This window comes from Lepidochelys kempii, chromosome 6 (assembly GCF_965140265.1).
Source record: "Lepidochelys kempii isolate rLepKem1 chromosome 6, rLepKem1.hap2, whole genome shotgun sequence".
Classification (NCBI taxonomy): domain Eukaryota; kingdom Metazoa; phylum Chordata; order Testudines; family Cheloniidae; genus Lepidochelys; species Lepidochelys kempii.
The window spans coordinates 12,550,718-12,573,132 of NC_133261.1; the positions used below are offsets into that span (position 1 = coordinate 12,550,718).

Here is a 22,415-nt window from a genome sequence, read left to right on the forward strand (position 1 = left end):
GAGCCTGGGGTGGGTCTTGCTAGTGGTGCCACTGCCCCAATCCCCGACCTGCCACTGTGGGATGGGGGTTGGCAAAGAACCCGCACCGTGAGCAGCGCGGTTGGGCCCGAGCCTGGGACGGGTGATGGAAGTGGTTCTGTGTTCTTTGGAGGGGGGACACTAGGCACCAGGCCCCGCAGCCCTGTGGTTTGAAGGGTTAATGCATGGAGGGGAGAAGGCAGAAGCAGCTGTAGAGGATGGGGGGGGGCAGAGCCAGCTGGGCTGAGGGCTCCCCACCCAGGGCAGGTGGCTCCCCAGGAGCCCAGAACCTCCCACAGGCTCCAGCACCTCCCCTGGCTCCCACGGCCCCGATTCCCCAGGCCCTTTTCGGAGGGGAACCCCTCCTGGGCTGCCCCCTCCCAGCCTGAGTGTCAGGGCCCCCATCCATCTGTCTGTCCAGCCAGGCAAGGGGCGGTGTCCTGGGGCTGATTCGCCCTCCTCTCCCCCACGCTCCCTGCTGCTCAGCACTGTGTGTTGCACCCCGAGGGCTGGGGGCACAGCAGCCCTGGCACGGGGGCGAGGGGGGGAGGTGTGCTCTCCATGGGGTGATGCCCTGGGAGGCACTCACTCAGGCTCTGAGGTTGGCACAGGCTGTGCAAGGCAGCTCTGGCTTCTTCCCCTGCCAGCGCTCCCCACTGGGAGCTGGGGTGGGAGCCCAGGGCTGGGACACCCAGGCAGCGGGGGGCGCTGGGAGCTCCCCTCCTCTAGGGGGCGTCACTCTTGGATAGGGCCTGGGAAGGGTGCGGGGCCAGGGCTTGTCCTGGGAGACCTGATTCTGCACCCCTGGGGAGGGGCCAGTGCCCCTTTGCTCTGTGGGTGCCCAGCGAGGTTCCCGCCCTGAGAGGGACACCGTACCCCCTCCAGCTCCCATGGCAGGGATGCCGAGCACCCCCCACATGCCCTTAGCCTGATGGCTGGTTGTAGTTGTGCCCCCCTCCACTGGGTGCTTCCTGCGGTGCTCTTGCCCGGGCAGCTCATGTGCTGAGCCCAGCTATGGCAAGGGGGCGTGCCATCCCCCTCTCAGGCTGCTTTGCTAGGCCGCGTCTCCAGCAGAGCCAGGCCCAAGCTGGGTTTGGGGAGTTCAGCTCAGCGGGCTGCAGCACAACGGGGGCTCCTGCCTCCTCCCCACAGTGTGACACGGGCCCCCTCCACAGCCCTGCCATCGCCCACCGAGTGCCCGGTGCTGCACTCTCCTCTGGGGGGTGGAAGTGGGGGTAAAGGGGGCAGGGCGGTGCACAGGGCAGTGTGGGGGGAAGGGGGGGCTGGGTATGGGGTAGGGCGGTGTGGCGTACATAGTGGTCCCCTGGCCACAGCAATGCAGCATTGTCCTCTGTGCATTATTCCTGGGGGTGTGCCCCCCGCAGCCCCCTGCTTGCCAGTGGCTGACCCAAACATGCCAGGGGCCCAGTAAGGAATATCTGCGGCCCACCCTGCAGCTCCAGGTTCTGTGGGCGGTGGGGCACCCGGAGCTGGGATCACACCTCGCTGCCCATTCCCACCCTGCCATGGGTACTGGATGAGCATAAACCAGCCTGGGCCGAAGGCTGGGCGCTGCCTGCCTGGACTCTACCCAACAAGGGCCTGCCACTGCCTGTGAGCCAGGGCAGGGCCAGCCCCTGAGCTGGGCTAAAGCAGCGAGTCCCATGTGATCTTTGGGTGACTCCCCACTTTGCCCCAACTACACTGCCTGCCGGGGGACCCAGCAATGGAAAATTCAGTGATTCAAAACCACCTACTCCTCTCCCTCAAATATATCGCTGACCACCCGCCCCACACCTCCCTGGTACATCGTTGACCACCCACTGATATATCAGTGTACAAACACCCCAGCCCCAAATCTATCACTGTGAAAATGCCCCCAATCGATCATTGTGCAGCTGCCACATGCCCCCAGATACAGGACTGTATGAATGCCCCACTCCCCCATATCACACTGCAAATGCACCCCTAAAACTTCACTGTACAAATGCCACATGCCCCCCAATATCTAACTGTACAAGCCCCCAACCCCCTCTATGTTACTGTGCAAACAACCTTGTCCTGATCTATCACTGTGCAAATGCACCCCCAAAACTTCATTGTACAAATGCCCCCACCCTCAATATATCACTGTGAAACCATCCCAATATATCACTGTATACATGCCTCGCATCCCCTCACTGTATCACTGTGCAAATGTCTCATTCCCTGATACCTCACTGCAAATGCCCCAGCCTCGATATAGCACTGTGCAAATATCCCAATATATCATTATGCAAATGCCACTCCCCAATATTATACAAACACCCCCAATAGATCACTGCAAATACCCACTGCATGCCCCCACTATCACTGTACAAATGCCCCATATCCCTGATATGGCACTGTCTTAACACCCCAGACCCCCGATATATCACCTTGCAAACACTCTCCAATGTATCACAGTACAACTGCAACATGCCACCCCCCACCGCTATCTCACTGTGCAAACACCGCAGACCCCAGGAGATCCCTGTACAAATGCAACATTCCCCACCCCCCCCCACCCCCAGTATAGCACTGTAGCAATGCCCCTCCCGATAGATCACTGTGCAAAGACTGCAAGCTCCCCCGATAGCTTGCACCACAAATGCCACACCCTCCTGATATAGCAGTGTGAAAACGCCCCCTGTCTCCCCACCCCCGATACATCATTGTACGAACATCCATGGCCCCCGGGGTATATCACTGTGCAAATGCCACACAGCTCCTCCAATAGATCACTGGACAAATATCCCATGTCCCTGATAACCGTGAAAACGCAACCCCCCCCACCCCATATATCATTATACAAACACCCCCCAAGAGATCACTGGACAAAGGCCACACTCCTGCTGGTGAGTGTATGCTGAGCCCTGGAGGACAGGAGTCTGTTACAGCAGCTCCATGCACAGCCCTGGCGCTTTACTGGAAACCCCTGGTTCTGTCTCCAGGGTGGCAGCAGCCGGCACCCCCATGACGGCTGCCGGCCCAGTTCTGTCCATGGCAGGGAAGTTATTGCTCATCTTGGCCTTTGTGTTTCAGCCCTTCTGCCTGGAACTGTCACCAACCATCACGCACATGCCTGGCTAGCTAAAGGCCGTCTATGGCGCCCATCACCATTGTATCTGGGTGCCTCGCCGTCTTTAATGAGCATCTCACCTCTGCGGGGCTGCGATCCCCATGGTACAGGTGGGGAGCTGGGACACGGAGACGTCCGGCTTGGTTTCATGGAACTTGCACTGGGGTGTTTAGCTGGCATCAGCCCTGCGGGGTCTGCATGGGCATGGGCACAAGTCGCCGGGGCGCTGGCGAAATTACCCCCCTGTGAGCATGTCTGCACCACAAACCAATGTGTGGTGGCCCCCCAACATGGCCCAGGGAGATGGGGACTCAAGTCCCTGCCTTGTTACAACCTCCCTGTGGAACTGCAGGGCATGGCCATGCTGCAGCTGGAGAGGGGATTGGGGCACAGGTGTGCCTCCCTGTGCCAGCTTTCATCTCACTCGTGGGGTGATGGGGTGGCCCTGGGGACCCTGGCTAGGTATGTGCCGCCAGCCCTTTGCCGCTATTTGAGCACAATGGGGTGGAGCAGATGAAACTGGCGTTACAGAGCTAGGTCCAAGTGAGCCGCCGTAAGCGTATCCGGGCAGTAATCACACCTGCCTGTGTAGTGCAGAAACACCCCACATCACCTGCCCAGGCCACGCCGGCCGGCAGCCTGCGCCAGAGCAGGGAACAGGGCCCAGGTCTTCCAGTACCTCAGCCAGTGCCCTGACCACTGCTCTGCCCTTGCCATGCTGCAGCATCCCCTCACCCCAAAGGAGGTGCCAAGTGCCGAGCGCAGAGGCCTGGGTGTTAGGGGTGCGGAGCCTGGCAGGGAAGGCAGGCGGGCTGCTTCCAGCCGCTTTCTAACAGGGCCTTAGGGAGCTGCTCCAGGTGAAGCTCTTCGGGCACCTACAGATGCAGAGCTGCACCTAGGGGCTTTTCAAATCCCCACTCGGCACCTCTCATAACTGTAGGCACCTAAAACCCTTCATAAAATCGGACCAAGAGCTGAAATCCCCTTGGCTTTCCCAGAGACTTGGGCTCCCAAGTCACTTACCTGCTTTGGGAAACATTCCCCTTGGGCCTCTCAAAAGTCCCCTCCTCTGTGCGCTGCTTTCCCCGCCCCGGTTGTTGCTCAGCCCACGCTCCCTTGCCAGCCATCGCACGGGAGGTTGTTATTGCAGATGCTCTTCCGCAGCAGCAGGGCTCCCTGCGGCTTCGGCCGGGATCCCCGCTGCTCGGTACGGAAATGGCCTTCCACGGACCCCTGGGAATGTAGGGCGGCTTGGGCCCTCTAGTCCTGCCCCTGTGCTGAGGCAGAATCCCAGCCCAGCCCTGATGGGCGTCTGTCCACCCGGTTTTTAAAACCTCCACAACCTGCCTGGGTAACCTGTCCAGGGCCTAATATGAAACCTGTCTCTTCTGTGCTGCAAATTAACCTCATTCCTTCCCATGGCGGCATGTGAACCCCTGGCTGGGGGAGGCTAGCCCCCTGTCCTGCCCCCTTCTGCCTGAGGCCCCACCCCTACTGGGCTCCCACCACCCCCCGCTCTCGCCCACCAGGGCCAGAGGAACCCTGAGCCCCACCCCATGGCCAGAGGAGCCCTGGCTGGCCTGGCCAAGCCGCCCCGTGCACTGGCCCGCCTACCTGAGCCACCCCGAGCCCTGACCACCCGGAGGAGCTCTGAGCCCCGCCGCGGCCCAGCCCGGGGAGCATTAACGGAGGTTTACGCCTCCATTACGTGCCGCCCATGTTCCTCCTCTTACCCTCGGTGGCCATGGAGACCAGTTGATCCCTGTCCCCTTTGTACCCACCTTTGACATCTCTGAAGCCTGTTCTCAGGTCCCCCCGCAACCTTCTCTTCTCTAGACTAAACACAGCCAGTCCTCAAAGCCTTCCCTCACAGGCCAGGGTTGCTAAACCTCAGACCATCTTTGTCGCTCTCCTCTAGATTCTCAGACTTTGTGCACGTCTCTCCACGCATGCTGCCCCAGGCAGGGCACAGGCCTCCAGCCAAGGCGGCCCCAGTGCTCTCGCTGACCCTTGCGTGAAACCTGCTGGGTAAAATCGAAACAAGATGCCTCAGCCAGAGCGGGGTTTGGCTTATTTATTTCTTAGAAAAACCATTATTAAAATGCTTCTGCAGCACTGTCTGGAGGTTTAGCTCTTGCTATGCAGTGGAAGTACGTGACAGCGGGTCGAACGCGGTGCCTAGCCAGCGGGAATCAACGAACCAACTCGAGCAACGCGACCCCCTGCCCCTCGGCGAGCTGCTCTGGCTGTGCGCCCGTCTCCTGCACTCATTGGGGCTCCAGCCCCCCCATGCATGTCTGCCCTGAGCCCGTGCCCCACATCTGCGCGGGAGCGCTGTGCGTGCTGGGAGAGCAGCCCTGTGGAGCAGAGATCCCACCAAGATGAATTCAGCCAGAAGGAGGAGAGGGCAGTCATGGTCCAGCTGTCAAATGGCCCCATGCTAGGTAAAACAGATGATTTCTGGGCAAATCCAGTGCTCCTGGGGGGAATCGGGGGGGGGGCACTCTGATGAGAAACAAAAGGTGTTTGAACCCAGCAACACACGGAAAGGGCTGGAGCCAAGACCTGCTGCATGGAGCCCTTCCAAAGGAGGGAGTGGTGGAGGAAACCACTCAGCCAAGGACAGAAAGCTGCATGGAAACACGGGCCAGGAGAAAATGCATGTGAAACACAGCACACCCCATGGCACTGACTGACCGCAGTGCCTGCCTGTGCCCAGGGCGACTTCCAACGCGGGGACCAGGCCCCACTCTGGGTCAGTCCCAGTGTCTGTAAATATAGCTACACCTCCCCCAGATACACACCTGCAGTTGGTCTAACTCCACATCCTGCAGGGTGGCTCGCCAAGGCTCTTTGGTTCTTGTGGGTGCCACTGAAAACACCCCGTTCCCTGCCCCTGCTGCCTCTGCCAGTGACTTGAACTTGGGTGTTTCTTGGCTTAGAAATGGGGCAGCCGAGAGGGACAGCCCCAAAGACGAAAAGACAGGCTTTTGCAGCCTCAAGCTGCAGGGGGCCCCAGCTCAGTACCAGAGCTGCCAGCACTCCCGTACAGATCTCAGCACAGCCTCCAGCCCCACTGCAGGGCAGGATCAAACCCCAGGGGACCGGGCGCAGCCTCATTCCGGGGGTGCCAGGGCTGATAAACACGGGGCTGACGTTGGCGTGAAGTGGGGGATCCTTTCCTGTTCTGCACCCAGGACGTACCGCACGTGCTGCCAGCCAGCCAGCGCCCCCTGCTCCAGTGCCATGTCCCGGTGCTTTGCTGAGCCAGGCTGGGGGGTCCGGAGGAGCTGATGGGAACCGTCCAGCGCTAGTGGGGTGGAGCTGGGCTCCGGCAGGCCTTGCCCAGCGGGCTGTGGTGGAGGCATGAGGCCAGGCCCCAGGGTGGCTGGCTGCAGGGTGTGCCCTCCTCGAGAGCTGTGTACAACAGGGCCGGTGTGAGAGGCTGGCGGTGCTACGGCCCGCTACAGGGCGTGAACCTTGCCTTGGGCACAGCCTCCTGCCAGGGCCATTTCCCAGCTGCTCTGGTGCAACGTTGCCTCCTGCAGCGCCGCCCTGCCCAGTGCTGACAGCACGAGAGCCCTGGGTCAGCCTGCTGGACTCCCACAGCGTCTCGTGCCATCTGTGCGGAGGGCCCAGGGGGGATTAGACACTGCCCTCCCCCCCAGTGCCGGGGCTCTGTGCTTGTCGTGACTGGGAAGGCTGCTCACACTGGCTGGGCTGAGTTGCCAGCCACTGACCCCCACACCAAGCTCTGCTCTGGGGGGAGCCTTCTCGGCCCATGCCACAGACCCCCTAGCTCAGCCGGCCCCTGCTGGGGGCAGGGATCAGGGGTTGGGGGCTGGGAGCGCCTCTTTGGGGGCACGTGGGGGCATCGGCCCTGGAGTTTTCGGGGCACGGTGCCTCAGCACATGGGGTTTGTTTTCCATTATTGCAGGTAAGGCACTTTCAGGACAGGACCCCCGCACCGCACGCACTGGCATGTCCCCCAGAGCCGGTCCTGGCAGTGCATTTGTTGGTGTGTTTCCCTGCCCTCCGCCAGCAGCGCCACCAGCCTGGGTTTAGGAAGCAGAGAGCCTCCCCTGGCCCGACCTCGCTAGGGATGAGGCCTGCAGTGAATTCAGCAGGCGGCAACAGGGCAAGAGTTGGCCGCATCCTGGCACTGCGTGGGAGGCAGGCATCACAGCCCTGTGTCTCTGGGACCCAGGGGAGAAAGCGCCTACTCTCTCGCCCAGCCTCCTCCCCTCCAGGGATGTGCCAGTGGGCATTCAGCCCCATGGCACCGCTTGGCTGGCTGGAACGCAGGGCCCCCCGCTGCCACACCCTGCAGGGTGTTCCCCAGCCCCCGGGCAGCAGCAAGGACACCGAGGGGAGAGCTGGGGGCTTTGGAGACGTTGGCTTTTAGGGGGCCTGACCCAGCCCACAGGGGAGAGCACAGGAACCACAAGGTCAGGGACAGAAACGGGACCCAGGCCAAGAACGGCCCGAGCCCAGGCAAAGCCTGAGCCAGTACAACAGAGTCTACACGTGGGAATTGTGAGCTCACACATGCATGCACACACGTGGTCACATGAAATGCAGAAGTGTACACATATAAACAGACTCAGATGTGCAGACACACACTCACACACACGCTCAGCTGCAGAATTATAACGATTCTCTTCCTCCCTAATTTAGGGCAAACGTTTGTTCTCGGCTGCGCATGGCTTGCCTGACAACGGGCTCTCTGTGGGGTGTGGCTTGGGAAGGGGGGGGGGCCGCCGCACGCACACCAGCCCACCTCACGCCCCCTGCTGGAAGGACCGGCAGAGCTGCCCAGGCGCGTGTGACCGTCACCCCCTAGTGGCTGCAGGCAGCCCTGCCACAGCCGCGGTGCCCAGAGATGCGCCTATGTCTTGGGCCATCATGGCACCTTGTCAGAGAGGCAGGTCGGGAAGCTCGCTGCCTCCATCCTGGCCTGGGCAGCGCGTCCCCAGCACTGCGTGGTCTGGCTCAGACGGTGCCTCCTCCGCCAGACGCCCGTGTGGCTCGCCCCGGCCGTGGGCGATGCAACGCGTGTCCCACAGGACAGGGCCCCGCGCCGGCACGCCCAGCACTGGCCTTCAGCAGACGCCACTCCTCCGCCCTCACGGGGCTGGCTCGGTGCTGCGTGGGAGCAGAGCGGGGCGTGGGGCTGTGCCCCGGCCCTGGAGGCGGGGCTGTGGTGTGAGCACCCGCGGCTGCTGCCGGAGGTGCGTGGGGGTGGGGGTGGTGGCGGGGCCCAGCACGCCCGCGGACGCTCCCCCATGCGCAGTTCTTAGGCAGCTGAGTGGGCTGCCCTCAGCCACCTCTCAGGTTATTTCTTTTTGGGAAAGAAGCTAAATCTTTTCTCTTTGTCTTTCTTGGCCAGGATGACGTCTGGGGCGGTGCTGGAGGGCAGAGGCAGGCTCAGCGCCTTGGCTTTCATGCTTTGGGCTTCTATTATTGCTGTGCTGAGGCCCTGCAGCCATGTGTGCATCTCCTCCTGTCGGACAGAGACCAAGAGAGAGCGCCCCTCAGTCACCGCCCAGGGACAGCGGCTTCTGAGCCTCCAGCCCCCCTAGCGCTCGCCCCAAAGAGCCCCACGCCTTACGGGGTCAGGAGTCACCCCTGTGTCTAACCCAGCTTGCCCTCTCACCCCTCCTCCAGGCGGGGGCCAATGCCACCATTGGGCACTGGGCATTATTACCTCAGTCAGCTCAGTGTCTTTCAAAGGTTCATTGGAATCCAAGCACTGGTAAACAGTACGGCTGGAGTGTTCTGAGATGCCCAAGGGAGTTGGGCACCCAACGGCCATTGCATTTCAAAGGGATTTGGGCCACTCATTCCCATGGGCTGTTTTGGACCTCCCAGCCTCTAAGGCCCAGCTTCTCAAAGTATTTAGACACCTAAATCAATGGGAATTGGGCATCTAAAGACCTAGGAGGATCTCACTCAGGGCTCTCTGTGTCCCAAACTCCAGTACTGCCCAATGGGGCAGGGAGCGAAGGAGAACGTCGTATTCTCCTGCAACTGCAGCCCCGTTGGGGTGGGGCAATTAGGGAGGCAGAAGACAGCTACCATTAGGGGGCCAGAATCCCAGGGCTAGTCACCCATATGGCAAGAAGCCCAGCAAAGTGGAAAGATGGGCTGCTGGGCTGATCCGATGCCCCGAGACAGATGCAGGGGAGCAATCAGACCTATTCAGAAATCGGAATGTCTGTCCCGGGGCAGAGTCCAATGTGGGGAGGTACCAGGAAAGCTGGATCAGCCCAGCTCGATGGAACGGAAAGTTCAGACATGTTTGAACAGTTCCATTCGCAAGACAGTTCCATGTTAGTCTGTGTCTGGCTGAGTTGATGCAGTGCATCATGGGAGTTGTCGTTCAGGTGTCTCATACTGACGTTTCCCCCTATGGGCTGGGCTCCCAAGCCAGATTATTGCATCTGAAGAAGTGGGTTTTTACCCACAAAAGCTTATGCCCAAATCAATCTGTTAGTCTTTACGGTGCCACCGGACTCCTTGTTGTTTTTGTGGATACAGACTAACATGGCGACCCCCTGATACAAGACCGATTATATATTCCATGATTCACTGTGGTCTGCTGTCTCACTGAGCTGCCACGGTACATTATGGGAAGTGTAGTTTGGCCTGGGAGCGTGTCCCATAGGGGAGAATGAGGGTGTGAGACAGCTGAATTACAGCTCCTACAACGCACCAAGGCAGCTCAGCCAGATGCAGATGAAAGACCCATTTTGGCAGAATTAACACACTCCTCACGAAAAACGGTGAGTCTGTGGCGTCTCCACAGCCCCCAGAGGAATGATGGCGAGACATGCAGGAGGCAGAGGGAGAAAGCAAGCAGCTTCCTCTGCCGCTGGCTCCGCAGCTGTACAGGCAGGAGCTGGGGGAACTAGACACGGCTGGGTTCCAAGTGAAAGTCAGAGGCAGCTCGCATGGAGCAAGCCAGTGCCTCTGCAGAGCCACGCAGCTAGGTCTGGAAATGAGATGGTGATGCAGGGGCCTTTGGTCCCCATGCCACTCACAACCTGACTGACCCTAGCTCTCTGGAGAGACCCATCCTCAGCCCAGCTGTGGGCATGGCAGACTTCTCTCCCAGCATGCTTTGCCCCAGCCTAGGCCTACATCATAGCTACCCTGTAGGACTATATCTCCAGAACACTCTCTCTACTAGTGGCTTCCCCTTTCTTTGTGCCACCCCCAGGCCAGGTAGCTCTCGTGACAGCCTCTGTTCCCATCTATGCAGCCAGGCCTGGACCCCTGCTCACTGAGACGTTCCAGCCTCCCACGTCCTCTCCAGCCCCGAATGGCCCACACAGGCACCTACCTCGTCTTTGCCATGGAAGAGCCACTCACTGCCATTGCCGAGCCTGGAAAGTAGAGGGGAGATTCCTGGTCATTCAGATGCCCCCTTAAATACACCTTGATTAACTGATTTAAAGCCAGCATCTAGTTGCCTCTCCCTTCTCGGGGCTCCAGAGGCTGTGCCCCAGGGCTCCTGAACCCGCAGCAGCAGCTCCCCACCCTTCCCAGATCTCCCAGCCCACAGCAGTCCCTGTGCCAGGCCGTCCCTCATCAGGCGGACCCAGCACGTACTTTTGGAAGTAGTTGCCGAGGGGGTGCTCGACCTCAGCTCCACCCTGGGCCCCGCCCCCACTCCACCCCTTCCCTCAAGCCCCCACCACCACCTTGCCTCTTCCCACCCCATTCTGCCCCCTGCCCTGAGCCTGCCCCACCCTTGCTCCTCCCCCTCCCTCCCACCGTCTCCTGCACACCGCTGAACAGCTGATCATTGGTGGGCTAGAGGCACTGCTGGGAGGGGAGGAGCTGATCAGCGGTGCTCCAGCCCCGGAACACCCACGAAGTTGGCGCCTATGTTTGGAAGTCAGTGTTAATTTTAAGGGGCTTATTTCTGAAGTGGCCAAGACGTGGCTGGAGCCCAAGGGGAACTCCCTGCCAGCTGGTCACTGGCTGAACACCAGGACAAAAAGCCACACTTGCTGGCTGCAGAGCGGGGGTGGACAATGGGGGGGCAGTGGGCACAGAGAAGGCAGGACCATGATCCTGATGGCAGCAAAGGAACAGGCATGAAGGGGTTAAGGTGGTGGAGGGGACTGGGTTTAGGGCTTGGCCAAGCAATCATCATGATCTCAATGTCCTCCGCCCGACACTGCTTGGCTGCTCCCGCCTGCAGGGGTTGGCCTGGAATGCCCCCCATTCTGTGCTGAAACAGCACCTCCCTCCGGGCTCCCTGCCAGATGCACTGGGCACTCTGCTTCATCAAGGTGCTCCCTGCGAACCCCATGACCCCCATGGGATGGCTTAGGTGCTAGCCAATCTTGCCCTTCACGGTTGGCATGGGTCCCCTTCCCCCACTGAGTGTGCCATGGGTTATTGCGCCCCAGGTCCCAGCCATGGGAGGTTTATGTGCTGTGATGTACCCGGCGCTGACTTGCGGGGGGCTCCCTGGGCAGGCTGGCTGCAGGGTCTGGCCTCGGGGCTCTGTCTGCACCTCACCTCAGCTTGAAGACGTGCTTCTTCTTCTTGTAGCCAGTGGCTACGTGGCAGAGGGCGTTCCTCAGCCGGAAGGGCTCCTCCCCGTGGTAAGGCAGTCCCAAGGCTAAGCTCTTGGCATCCTTGTAGAAGGCCAGCTCGCTGCTCTGGAGCACGCAGTACAGCGTGTTCCAGGACCTGTGTGACGGGCGTGAGGACACATGTTACTCCAACTCCACAGCCCAAATGCACCTCACGCACCATCAGAGCCTGGAACCTGAAAGCCCCGGCCCCTGCTACCTGCTGGCTGAGGAGACTTTCCTAGCACCCAGAGGTGACTCGATTGTGGGCTGTCAGGACTTATGTGGGAGGAGATTTCGGAGCACGGGGGGCTGGTGAATCTCAATGAGTTCCAATGACTGGAAGCTGACGCCTGACAAATCCAGACTAGAGGGAAGGCCCAGTTTTTTCACAGGGAGGGGAAACTATCAGCTGACCCAGCCAGGGGCAGGTTCTCCATCACTTGAAGTCTGTAAATCCAGCCTGGCTTCTCGTGGTAAAAGCTCCACTCTGGCTCAGCCAGGAATGACAGGGTTAATACATTGTGTGGGGCTCTCTGGTCTGGTCCCTTCCATGTGCCAGGGGTCTTGAGCAGTTGGGCTGAAATGGTTTCTTCATAGATTTCCCATAGAAGAGACCATTGTAGTCATTGCGCCTGACCTCCTGTATAACACAGGCCAGAGAACGCCCCAAAAATAATTCCTAGAGCAGAGTTTGTAGAACAAACATCCCGTGATGGTGAATCCATGACCCTGGGTAAATTGTTCCAATGGTTAATTACTCTCACTGCTAAAACTGTACATCATATTTCCCATCTGACTTTGTCTAGCTTCAACTTCTGGCCATTGGATCCTGTTAGGCATTTTTCTGGTAGATTGAAGAACCCATTATTAAATGTTTGTTCCCCACTTATAGTCTGTGATCAAGTCACTCCGTAACCTTCTCTTTGGTCAGCTACATAGATTGAGCTCCTTGAGGTTAGCTCTGTAAGGCAGGTTTTCTAACCCTTTAATCATTCTCCAGGCTCTTCTCCGACTCTCTCCAATGTGGCTATGCCATGGGGGAGCACTGGCTCAGGGCAGTCTAAGGAACTGCACTCGCGCCCAGCAGGGCTGTGTCTGACATCGTCATCCAACATGCAGAATCGGCTAAGGACTCTTGTGCCAGTCAGAGGGGCTGTGGTTCATGGTGTGGCACCAGGCATCGGGCTGCGGTGGTAATTCTGTACTGAAGTGTAAGGTCTGCGGCCTTTTTCTTTAGTAAGCAGCAGCAGCCATGAGCTAAGAAGCAGAAAGTCACATCATCCCCTTTCATCTAAATTGTGTAAGATCAGGCTGTTAAGAAGGTTCCTGTCCTAATAGCACCCACCATCACCAGCTAAAGAAAGGGACCTTCAGATCTTTAAAGAAAACTTTGTTCAACAGTGTTCTGTCCAGCAAGAAACCACTTATCAGCAGTTGTAGTTGTGAGATCTATAAGTCTATTGTTTTGCCTTCATGGTCCCCCCTTCTCTATTGTTTACCTGTTGGGTCTCTGTCTGGTTTTTTGATTGTTTTTGTCTGTTGCATAACTAATTTTGCAAGATTTAAATCAACTAAGATGGTTGGGTCTGATTGGGCTAGGATCAGTGGAAAATACCGGTTTGTAGGACTTTCGTTTAAAATGATTGGGTAAGGTACAGCTAAGCAGGACTCAAGTTTCACTCACTGTATAAACTGGGGTCCAAAGGGAAGTTCTTTGAAACCTAACTCTAGGACACAGTCCAGGATCAGAGCTTCCAGACCCAACACCCTGCCAACCATAAGCATGCAGAAGCTGGAGTTTCTGGACGACCTGACCCTGACTGGCCAGCAGGAAAAGTTCGTCTGCCTTATTGGGAGTGGTGAGCATTGTATGCTTAGGGTGTGCATTCCATTTTGGTGGTTGGTAATAAATAAAGGATTAACGATATTACTGCGTAAGGCTCTTCCACTCTTTCCACAGAAGAGTACGCCCTGAGCCATAGGAACTGGGTACGGGGTGGTGCCTTTCGCCTGGAGCCCTAAGAACTGGGTACAGGTTGGGTGCCTAACTCAACTGGGTTACGCCTTGAGCCCATGGAAGGGTAAAGGTGGGTGCCGTAGAGTGCGCGGGTAACAGATTTATGGAGTCGTGGGAGGTCGAAGAGTGGCTCAGGGGCCGGGTCGGCTCCTGGGCAGCGTGGCATGCAGTGGCCTTCTAGGAGGGTGGAGGGGAGCCTTCACCCATGGGTCCCACCCACAGAATCTGTATTTCCCGGCAGGCAGCCTCCTGCTGCTCCAAGAGGCCCTGTGCTGGGGTTGCCCCCCAGCCCAGTGTGCCTGCAACCTCTCCCCACCTGGTCTTGCTGGGGAGCTGCCAATGCCTCTATGGGCCGGGCACAGCTGACCCCCGCCGAGCCAGAGCCATTCCCTATAGGATACATCCTACAAGCCGAGTGCCCGCCTTTCCCTTGTACCTGTTTGACGCCTTCTTGTTAGGAGCCTCCAGGTCGTGTTTGCGGCCCAGGTAGCCCTCCATGTGGAGGCTGTGCGAGCGGTCCAGCTGTGCGGGCAGTGTGGTGGTCTCGTCGAGCTCACTCACAGGCGTCTGGAGGACTTTGAACAGTGGGTCCATGGTGGAGGGCTCCTCGTTGTCCGCTTTTGTCTTCATCTCGGGCTGCTTGGCCGCAGTTGGCTCCACCGGGGCCTGGGCTGGGTCTGCTTTCTCCTCGTCCACCTGCTGTGATCACGGACACAGCGTGTTACCCGAGAGCGGGGTGGGTCATGAATGCTGCTGGCCACGCTGCCCCTTGTCCGCTCAAGGAGAACTGACACCCGCTAGCAGAGCGGGGAGATGTTTGTGGGGAGGAATCTTTTATCCGACACAAGCCGCAGAGTTGGCCACACAGAAATGTTTCACGGACTCCTGTCAGTGTCGTTGGCTTGGGGCAAAACCAACCGTCAGCCGAATTCCGGAAAATCGGAACGGCTTCATGTTGACCGTTGGAAAGGCAATGGCTTGACTTCTTTCCTGTTCAGAAAGGACCTTGCCTTTCCGACGTCCCTGTCCTTTTATTTTAAAAGTTGTCACAGTCGTCACGGTGACAGGTTTATGTGACCCCACCCTTTTTTTCCCCCTTTTCCAATTTGACAAAAATTTTGAAAAATGTCAGGTCAGCCCCAAACAAACGTTTTCTTCTATTTTTCAGACTTGTCCGTGAACCGAAAAATCCACTATTCACCCAGCTATCGTGCATGGGGGGAGCACAGGCCAGGGGTGAGAGCAGGATGCGTCTGCTCCTTTATTTCTATCCCGGCCACCGTCTTACTGTGGGAGCTTGGTCAGCTCTGCCCTGTGTGTGCGCTCATGCCCACCTAGGTGACTCTGTGCTCCAAGTCCCATTTTGGGCGTAGGAGCCGAAACCCTGCTGACTTTCAGTGAGGCGTTGGCTCCTAAGTGCACAGGTCCCCTTTGGAAAAGGAGAGGCTCACTTTTAACAACGTGCCTCTGTTTCCCTCAGGAGTCGAATGGGGATCTCGCCCCAGAGGAGCTGGGGGTTGGCAGTTGCAAGTGTGACTGAAGGGAGGGGTGCAAGGCCTGTGGAAATGCGTGGCTGGGAGGTGCTAGATATACATGTAAGCGTGATGTGTTCGGCTGACTTAGTGCTTGGAAACATGCAAAGTATATGCAGACTCTGCAACACCAAGCCGAGATCTGTCTACTTCTCTTCTCTTTCAGGCACCACCTGGCTTAGTCCCACACTAATGCTGTTGCAGACTCAGTGTCGACTCCCTCCTCTGATTGGCCAGTGCAGCCTCTCGTACCCACTCATTACAGTTGCACAGATTCCTAGAGTCCAAGGCCAGAACGGCCCATTGTGATCAGCTCCTCGGACCTCCTGGATAACCCAGGCCAGAGACCTGCCCCCAAATCATTCCCAGAGCAGAGCCTTAGAAAACCATCCAATCGTGATTTAAACATTGCCAGACACTACCGCGACCCTGGGTAAATTGTTCCAATGGGTAATTACTCTCACTGCTCGACATTTACACTGTATTTCCCAGCTGAATTTCTCTAGCTTCAACTTCCAGCTACTGGATCGTGTTATGCCTTTGTTTGCTAGATTGAAGAGCTCACTATTAACTACTTGTTCCTAAGTGGATACTTAGGATTGTGATCAAATCACCCCTTAACCTTCTCTTTGTGAAGCTAGACAGTTTGAGTTCCTTGAGTCAAAGGCAGGTTTTCTAATCCTTTAATACAGTGGTCCCCAAACTTTTGAGGGTCATGCTCCCCGCCATCTGTGCCCCCCTGCCTCCCTGGGGCCAGGGTGAGGAGCGGGGCCATGGCTCTGGGGGGCGGGGGGGGGGGGGGATGGACACGGATGGGGTAAGGAGGCCAAGGCTGGTGGGTGGGAATGGGGCTGGAAGTGGGGCTGTGGCCAGGGCCTGAGCCTGGGGGCTGGAGCAGAGCTGCAGCTGGACTGCGGTGTGGCCCAGCAGCCAGGCCCACAACCAGGAACAGCTCACTCCCGGCCTCGGCCCTGGGCCAGGAATTGAGCTGTGGCCAGTGGCTAAGGCTGGGGGTTGGCGCGAGTCCAGGAACAGAGCCGCACTGAGGATAGGGCCAGTACGGGGCCCAGAAGCAGGGGATGAGGCAGGGGGTGGAACCAAAGTAGAGCTGGGGCTGGGAAGCACTCACTCCCTGCCCCCTATGGGTGCTGGCCCGGGCCCCACTGTGCCCCCCCCCACCAATGTTCCTCCACACACCCCCCAAGAGGGCACACCCCACAGTTTGGGGACCTCTGCTTTAATCTGAGAAGGATCAGCTCTTCTCTGACCCCTCCAATGTATCAACATCCTTCTTGAATTGTGGGCACCAGAACTGGAGACAGGAGTCCAGCTGCGGTCACACCAGAGCCATATACAGAGGTACAGTAACCAATCTGCTCCTAATTGAGTTTCCCCTGTTTGTGCATCCTAGGATTGCATTAGCCCTTTCGGCCGCAGCGTCGCACTGGGAGCTCACGGTCAGCTGATTACCGACCACCACCCCTAGATCTGTTTCAGTCACTGCTCCCCAGGATAGAGTCCCCCATCCCGGAGGTGTGGCCGACACACTTTGTTCTTAGGAATATATCTTTACATTTGGCTGTACAGACAAACCAGCACTTTGTCTCATACGGTCCCCTCCTGGTTGGGAGGAGCTCTCTGTAACTAGCCGCAAAGCTGCCCCCTTAGCCTCTGTGATAAATGAAGGGTAGTAGGGGGAGCTTCCTTTTATGGACACCCAGGCAGGCCTGTAGCTGTTTCCATCTTGTCACACTGACTCAACAGCTATTCTAGGCTTCAGAGTGACACTCGGCCAGAGTGGGTGGGGGAATATCTTGTATGGGACCAACTCCTCTCAGTGAGAGAGACCAGCTTTGGAGCTTACACAGAGCTCTTCAGAAGAGGAAGTTGGTCCCATAAAAGATATCACCTCACCCACCTTGTCTCTCTCATATCCTGGGACCAGCAACACAGCAAACCCCGACCGACAGACAGTCCTGGACTCTTACTATAGAGATAAGCTAAAAAGCCAGACTCGGAATGCAATGCTTTGATGGACCCACACCAACCTTTTTTTTAATAAACTTGGTTTTGCAGGAAATGTCACAATGTGTTGGCTTTCATGCCGATCCAGAACGAGAACCATTTTTGAAAGGCTGGAATTCCCATAGGAGGGAAATTCCAAGTTTGGCCACGCTCTCAGAGTAGCCAGATTAGGGGCTCGGCACCTAGTGGCATGTCGCTGGTTGAGAAGCCATCGCAGCATGATCAAGGGCCCTCAGCTCTGACTGCCAGGCCCCGACCGCTCCATCGCTATGGGACAATGACTGCTACACAGAAGCCTGGCAGAGGGAAGGGGCTGGACAGGACTTTCCCAGCTGGAGCACATGGGTGAAAAGGGACAGAGGCTGTATTTAAGAGAATGGGCTCAGTGGGCTTCACTGAGCATGGGGAGGGGGGTATGGCCGCTGCCATATGCCAGGAGACTGAGCTGGAGAGAGAGAGCAGGCAGGACACGCCGACCACACACCTCAGACTCACAGACAGGCTGAGCTCCAGTCCGTTTGTTAGTTTGCAAAGCTCTGTAGCTCTAGTGCTTTGTTCAGAGTCAAGTGGCCGGTTTATCAACCCCTTGGCTCAGCCCGTGTCCCTGGCTGGCCTGCCATGCCGGCCCTGCAGAGCTCCCACAGCCAGCTGGGCACCGGGACGTGAACCTAAACAACTGAGGAGCTGGTTCTGGGGCCCAGCTGGCCAGGCTGTGTTGCCCTGTGTGCCCAGGAAGGGTAGCAGACATGGGGCCACCCCTGGGAGTGGGCCCAAGAGACCCAGAGCTAGGACAGTGACCCGGCTATGCCCAGAGGGCTGGGATGCGCCAGCTCGTCGGGACCCCCGTTGGCATGACCGTGGCAAAGAGGCGTCGTGCTTTCATATTCAGCTGCAGCTAACTCCCTTACAACCCTTCCCAAGTCCACATGCTTCCTGCCCTCTGCGGGCAACAAGCCCCAATGTCAGCGTACAGCCCCAGGGACCCATGTAATCTCAGTGGGAATAAGCCCCAGCTCTTTGGTTCCCGGTGCCTACCCCTAGAGCTAGACAAGGACTTCCTCTGCTGCTGGCAATGAACAGCCGATATCTGTTCACCTCCCCCACTCCTCACGCAGAAATGGCTGTGAACGGGATCACCGATGCAGCGCTGAACAAGAGATTGTGGAGGTGTGAACTCTGCCATTCATCTCAGGGAGGGGTTAACTTGCATGCCCAGTGATGGTCTTTTAAGGGCTTGTCCACAGGGGGCATTGTACCAGTGTGACTGTAGGGATTTCAGTTCACACCTTGTCTCCTGGAATGGACACGTAGCCCGGTACAAGGGGGCTTATGGCTTCATAGAGTTCAGAGCAGGAAGGGATCATTAGGCCTTCCTATCTGACGTCCTGTGTAGCCCAGGCCATGGATTTCCACCCAGTGAGCCCTAGAACGTTGTTACATTTCAGGATCTAACCTATTGTGAGCTGCAGGCAGAGACCAGGAGGACTGAGATGCCACCAATGCCCGAGGCCCCTGCAATGGCAGGGAATGGATTAGGCGATCCAGGCCCAGCTGATCCCAGAGGTGACCTGTGTCCCATGCTGCGGAGGAGGGAGAACCCCCCCACCCCAAGGTCCCCGCTGGTCTGACCCGGTGAAAATTCCTTCCCAGCCCCCATCTGGTCCCCAAGCACACGGGAAGAGCCAGGCAGCTAAGAAAGGACTCTCTGATCCCCCCCATGGCTGGGGTCTCATCTCCAGCTGTGGCCAATCCCGGGTGCTTCAGGCCAGTTGTGCATCATGGAAAAACTACTTCCTGTCCTGATCCCTGGGACCTTTGGAAGCAGATTAAGCTAAACTGTAAAGATGCACTTTGATTACAGCCCAGCCTGTCCCCTGGGGCATTACAGTGATTACACCGGTAAAACATTAACGCCTAGCCACACCCTCCTCGTCACCACTGTAACTTCCCCACGACTAGCAGGGTGGGGGGGAATTGGTGTGTGGGCCCGTGGGTGTGGTGCTGTATCTCACAGCGACACAATTTGCCATGCGGGAAGGCTCATTTTGGGGCCATGCGTGGGTGGCAGTCAGGAGCTGCCTGCAGTTATTTCCCCCCCGAACCAAAAAAGAGCCCAGCTGAGCCTGTTCACAGCTCACAAGGGGGAGCCAGGCCCCAGGAGGCCAGAGGGGCTCAGTGCGGGATGATGGACTGCACTGTAGGGTGAGCAGTGTCCCGCTCTGGGTATGTGTGGGCGGAGCTTGGACTAGCATCTCCGCCCCCTTTCTGCCTCCCCTCTGGCCCCATGTGCTCTCTCTCTCTAAGCAGCCTCCTCTGACAGTCTGGGGGTGGTGAGATGTTTTTCTTTCCATTCGCGAATTAATGCACTGAGCTGATCAGGCTCTAGGGCTATTAGCCATGGGGGTTTCTTAACAGGTTCAGGCCACGTTCACCAGCACGCCCAAAGCCCCATTAGAGACTTAAAGGAAGCGTCTGGATTATGCAAGCACCGGACACCTCCCACGCCATGGCTCCTTCACCCGGGAAGAGGGCGGTGAGCCCTGTGCACTGTATTGTGGGTATAGCCCCAGGACATCACAGCTGTTTATTGCTGTAAGGGGTCGCCGTTGCAATCGATCCGGGGCCTCGCTAAGGAGACGTGTGCGTTGAACATGCAGGGAACCTTGAATGAGCTTCCTTTGAGGTGCAAGAAGACTGGGCCTCACAGAGACATCTCCAGAGCACCTGCTCTCTGTTGCAGGGCCTGGACGAAGGGGGTGGGCGGGGTGAAAAGGTGGGTGTTAAAGACCCAGAAAACAGGCCTTGGAGAGACTGGGTTAAGCTGCCGGAGACAGTTTGGTCCGTGGGTCTGAAAGGAGGGGTTGTGTATGTGACCCTTGCAGGAAGCAGATGCTGAGAGAGAGAGAGACAGCAGCTTTTTGGGCACAGGGCTGGTGTGTCTGGCTGGAGATTTTGACACAGGCATGTGCTGGACGTTCCCACTCCTGTCCAGGGAAGCAGGACTCTCTGTATATTACTGTAAATAAGCAGCTGACTCCCTGACTCTGGGCTGCCCATTCCTCAGCCAAATGCCGCCGCCCCACCCTCCCCTCCACACACACCAGGCCCCCAGTTTCAGCTCTTTGTGCTGAAGGGCTGGCCTATGGAGCAACATGCTCACCCCATTGCTGTGCATGGCACTTTGCAATTAGCTGTGACTGGCAAAGCGCACTCAGCTGGAGGGGACCATTTTCAAACAGGCCCAAGTGACTTAGGAGCCCAAGTCCCATTGTCAAAAGTGCCGCAGGAAGGTCGGGTCAGCTTGTCAAGGGGGTTTAGGTGCCTAGCACCACAGCTGGGATGTTTTGGAAGTGCCGACATGGGTTTGGTGCCTAATTCTCATTGAAAGTCCATGGAGCCGGGTGCCTGACTCACTTAGACACTGTTGTGAATCCACTAGGCACCCATCTGGAGTGTAGGCACCTAAATCCCTTTGTAAATATGCCCTTGGTGCCAGCGGCCTGAGTTTGGAAATAGGAATAAAGCCCGTGCTGCTGAACAGCTGCCCCAAAGGTGCTGCCTGCCCGGGATTTCCCTGGGTAGGGCCCTGGCCCCAGACAAACTGCTCTGCCCCTCACAGGAACAGGATTTGCTACATGGGATCAAGTCCTGCCTCCTGCCCCTGACAACAGCCTATACTTGACTCTTTAAAGAAATGAGAACCCTTCCCAGAATGCACCTTGGCCAATGCACCATGCAGCATGGCGGTGATGCAGTCCTTCCGGATCCTGGCCCGTGACACACACTCCCCCTGCAAAGCATGCGAACACTGGGGTGGGTCCTCGGCTGGCATCACTGCCAGTGCGGCTTATGGCCCCTAGAAATAGCCAGCTCTGTCACAGCTGGAGTCCTGGGCTCCCCTGCGGTGCTCGGGCTGGGCGTGTATTGCGGTTAAAGGAGCCCGCTTTTCATTTCACGGCATAGTCCTCATTTACGGGCAGGGGACCGGACCAGGGGAATGGGCCAGGAGCCAGCCTGCCCTCTCTAGTGTGTCGTGTGGGTGAGGAGGGCTGGGGGAATGCTGCCTTGAGTCCGTTGCTGCCCGGGGGCTGCTATCGCACTGGAACTGCTGCCCAGTGGGGCTCAGGTGGGTGCCAGGGAGCAGCAGGGCTCTCCGCATAGCTGGGAGTCTCGGGGAGAAGGTACGGAGCTGTGAGGTAGGTGGGGGGATGCTCAGCAGCCGCAAAACGCTTGCTGGAAAGCATGTCCGGTGCCCTGGGCTTTGCCACATTGGGATGCGCCTCCTGCTCAGAGGGGATATGTGGAAACCTGCTGCCCGTCACACAGCTTGACGTCTGACCAGGGATGCGGCCGGAGGCGGCCTGGGGGTCCGGACCGGTTGGGGAACCCTCCACATGGGGCTGAACCCAGCCACGGTGGTACCCACCAGATGTTGCTGCCAACTGATGACTCCTTGGCAGTCAGTGAGAAAGGATGGGGGGAGGGAGGTCTCAGTTCTGCTCCAGCTGAACGGGGTCTCAGGGGCTGCTGTCCAGCAGAGTGAGCTGTGTCCCCCTTGTGCCGGGCTGGAGGTCACAGCAAAGTGTTTGGTCTGCCGGGGTGGGGCGGCGATCTGGCACCTTTCCCCAGCACTGAATGAACTTAAAACCCAGTGGCCATCAGGGCGGGGATGGCAGATCTCTGTTTTGACAAGCTGAGCCCACGTGCCTAAGTCACTTTGAAAAACAGGCTTTAGGGGCTTTGAAAAATCATCCCCCCCAGCTCTCAGGAGGGTTAACTCTTGACAGAGGCGAGATAAACAGGGCCAACCTGGTGCTAGAGACTGCTCAGCCCGGAGGGACCTCTGCCCCAGGAAGCAAGTCAGCTGTGATTGATTTTTATTTATGCAAATAGAGGACAAAGGGTTCCCCCGGGGCGCTAGGCACCATCTGCAAGTGACACTAGGAACAGCCACACAGCTAGGGGCAGGTAGCGTGGGGGGGACTTGCCCCCTAGGCCGCCTGCAATGGGCCTGGCTCTCTAGCGCGTGCATCTTTCCGGGCCGACGTGAGCTTTCCCCAAGGTGGCTGCTCTGTACGATGACGCCACTGGACTGTGTCCGATCAGGGAGGGGGCAGAGTCACCTCCAC

The 22,415-nt window shown here is 58.0% G+C and overlaps 1 protein-coding gene across 2 annotated transcripts in view; it reads right to left on the reverse strand.

Annotated features, from left to right (window-relative positions):
* Nucleotides 1-5,178: 5,178 nt before the first annotated feature.
* The window catches only part of SPTB (spectrin beta, erythrocytic), a 133,897-nt gene continuing 116,660 nt past the window's right edge, over nt 5,179-22,415 (reverse strand). For both annotated transcript variants that reach the window (XM_073346701.1, XM_073346702.1), the window contains 4 exons: nt 14,166-14,428; nt 11,654-11,827; nt 10,464-10,506; nt 5,179-8,621 (listed from right to left, as the gene is read on the reverse strand). In XM_073346701.1, the coding sequence (XP_073202802.1) occupies nt 8,454-8,621; nt 10,464-10,506; nt 11,654-11,827; nt 14,166-14,428 (648 nt within the window). In that variant the 3' untranslated portion in view covers nt 5,179-8,453. The remainder of the gene's footprint in view (nt 8,622-10,463; nt 10,507-11,653; nt 11,828-14,165; nt 14,429-22,415) is intronic.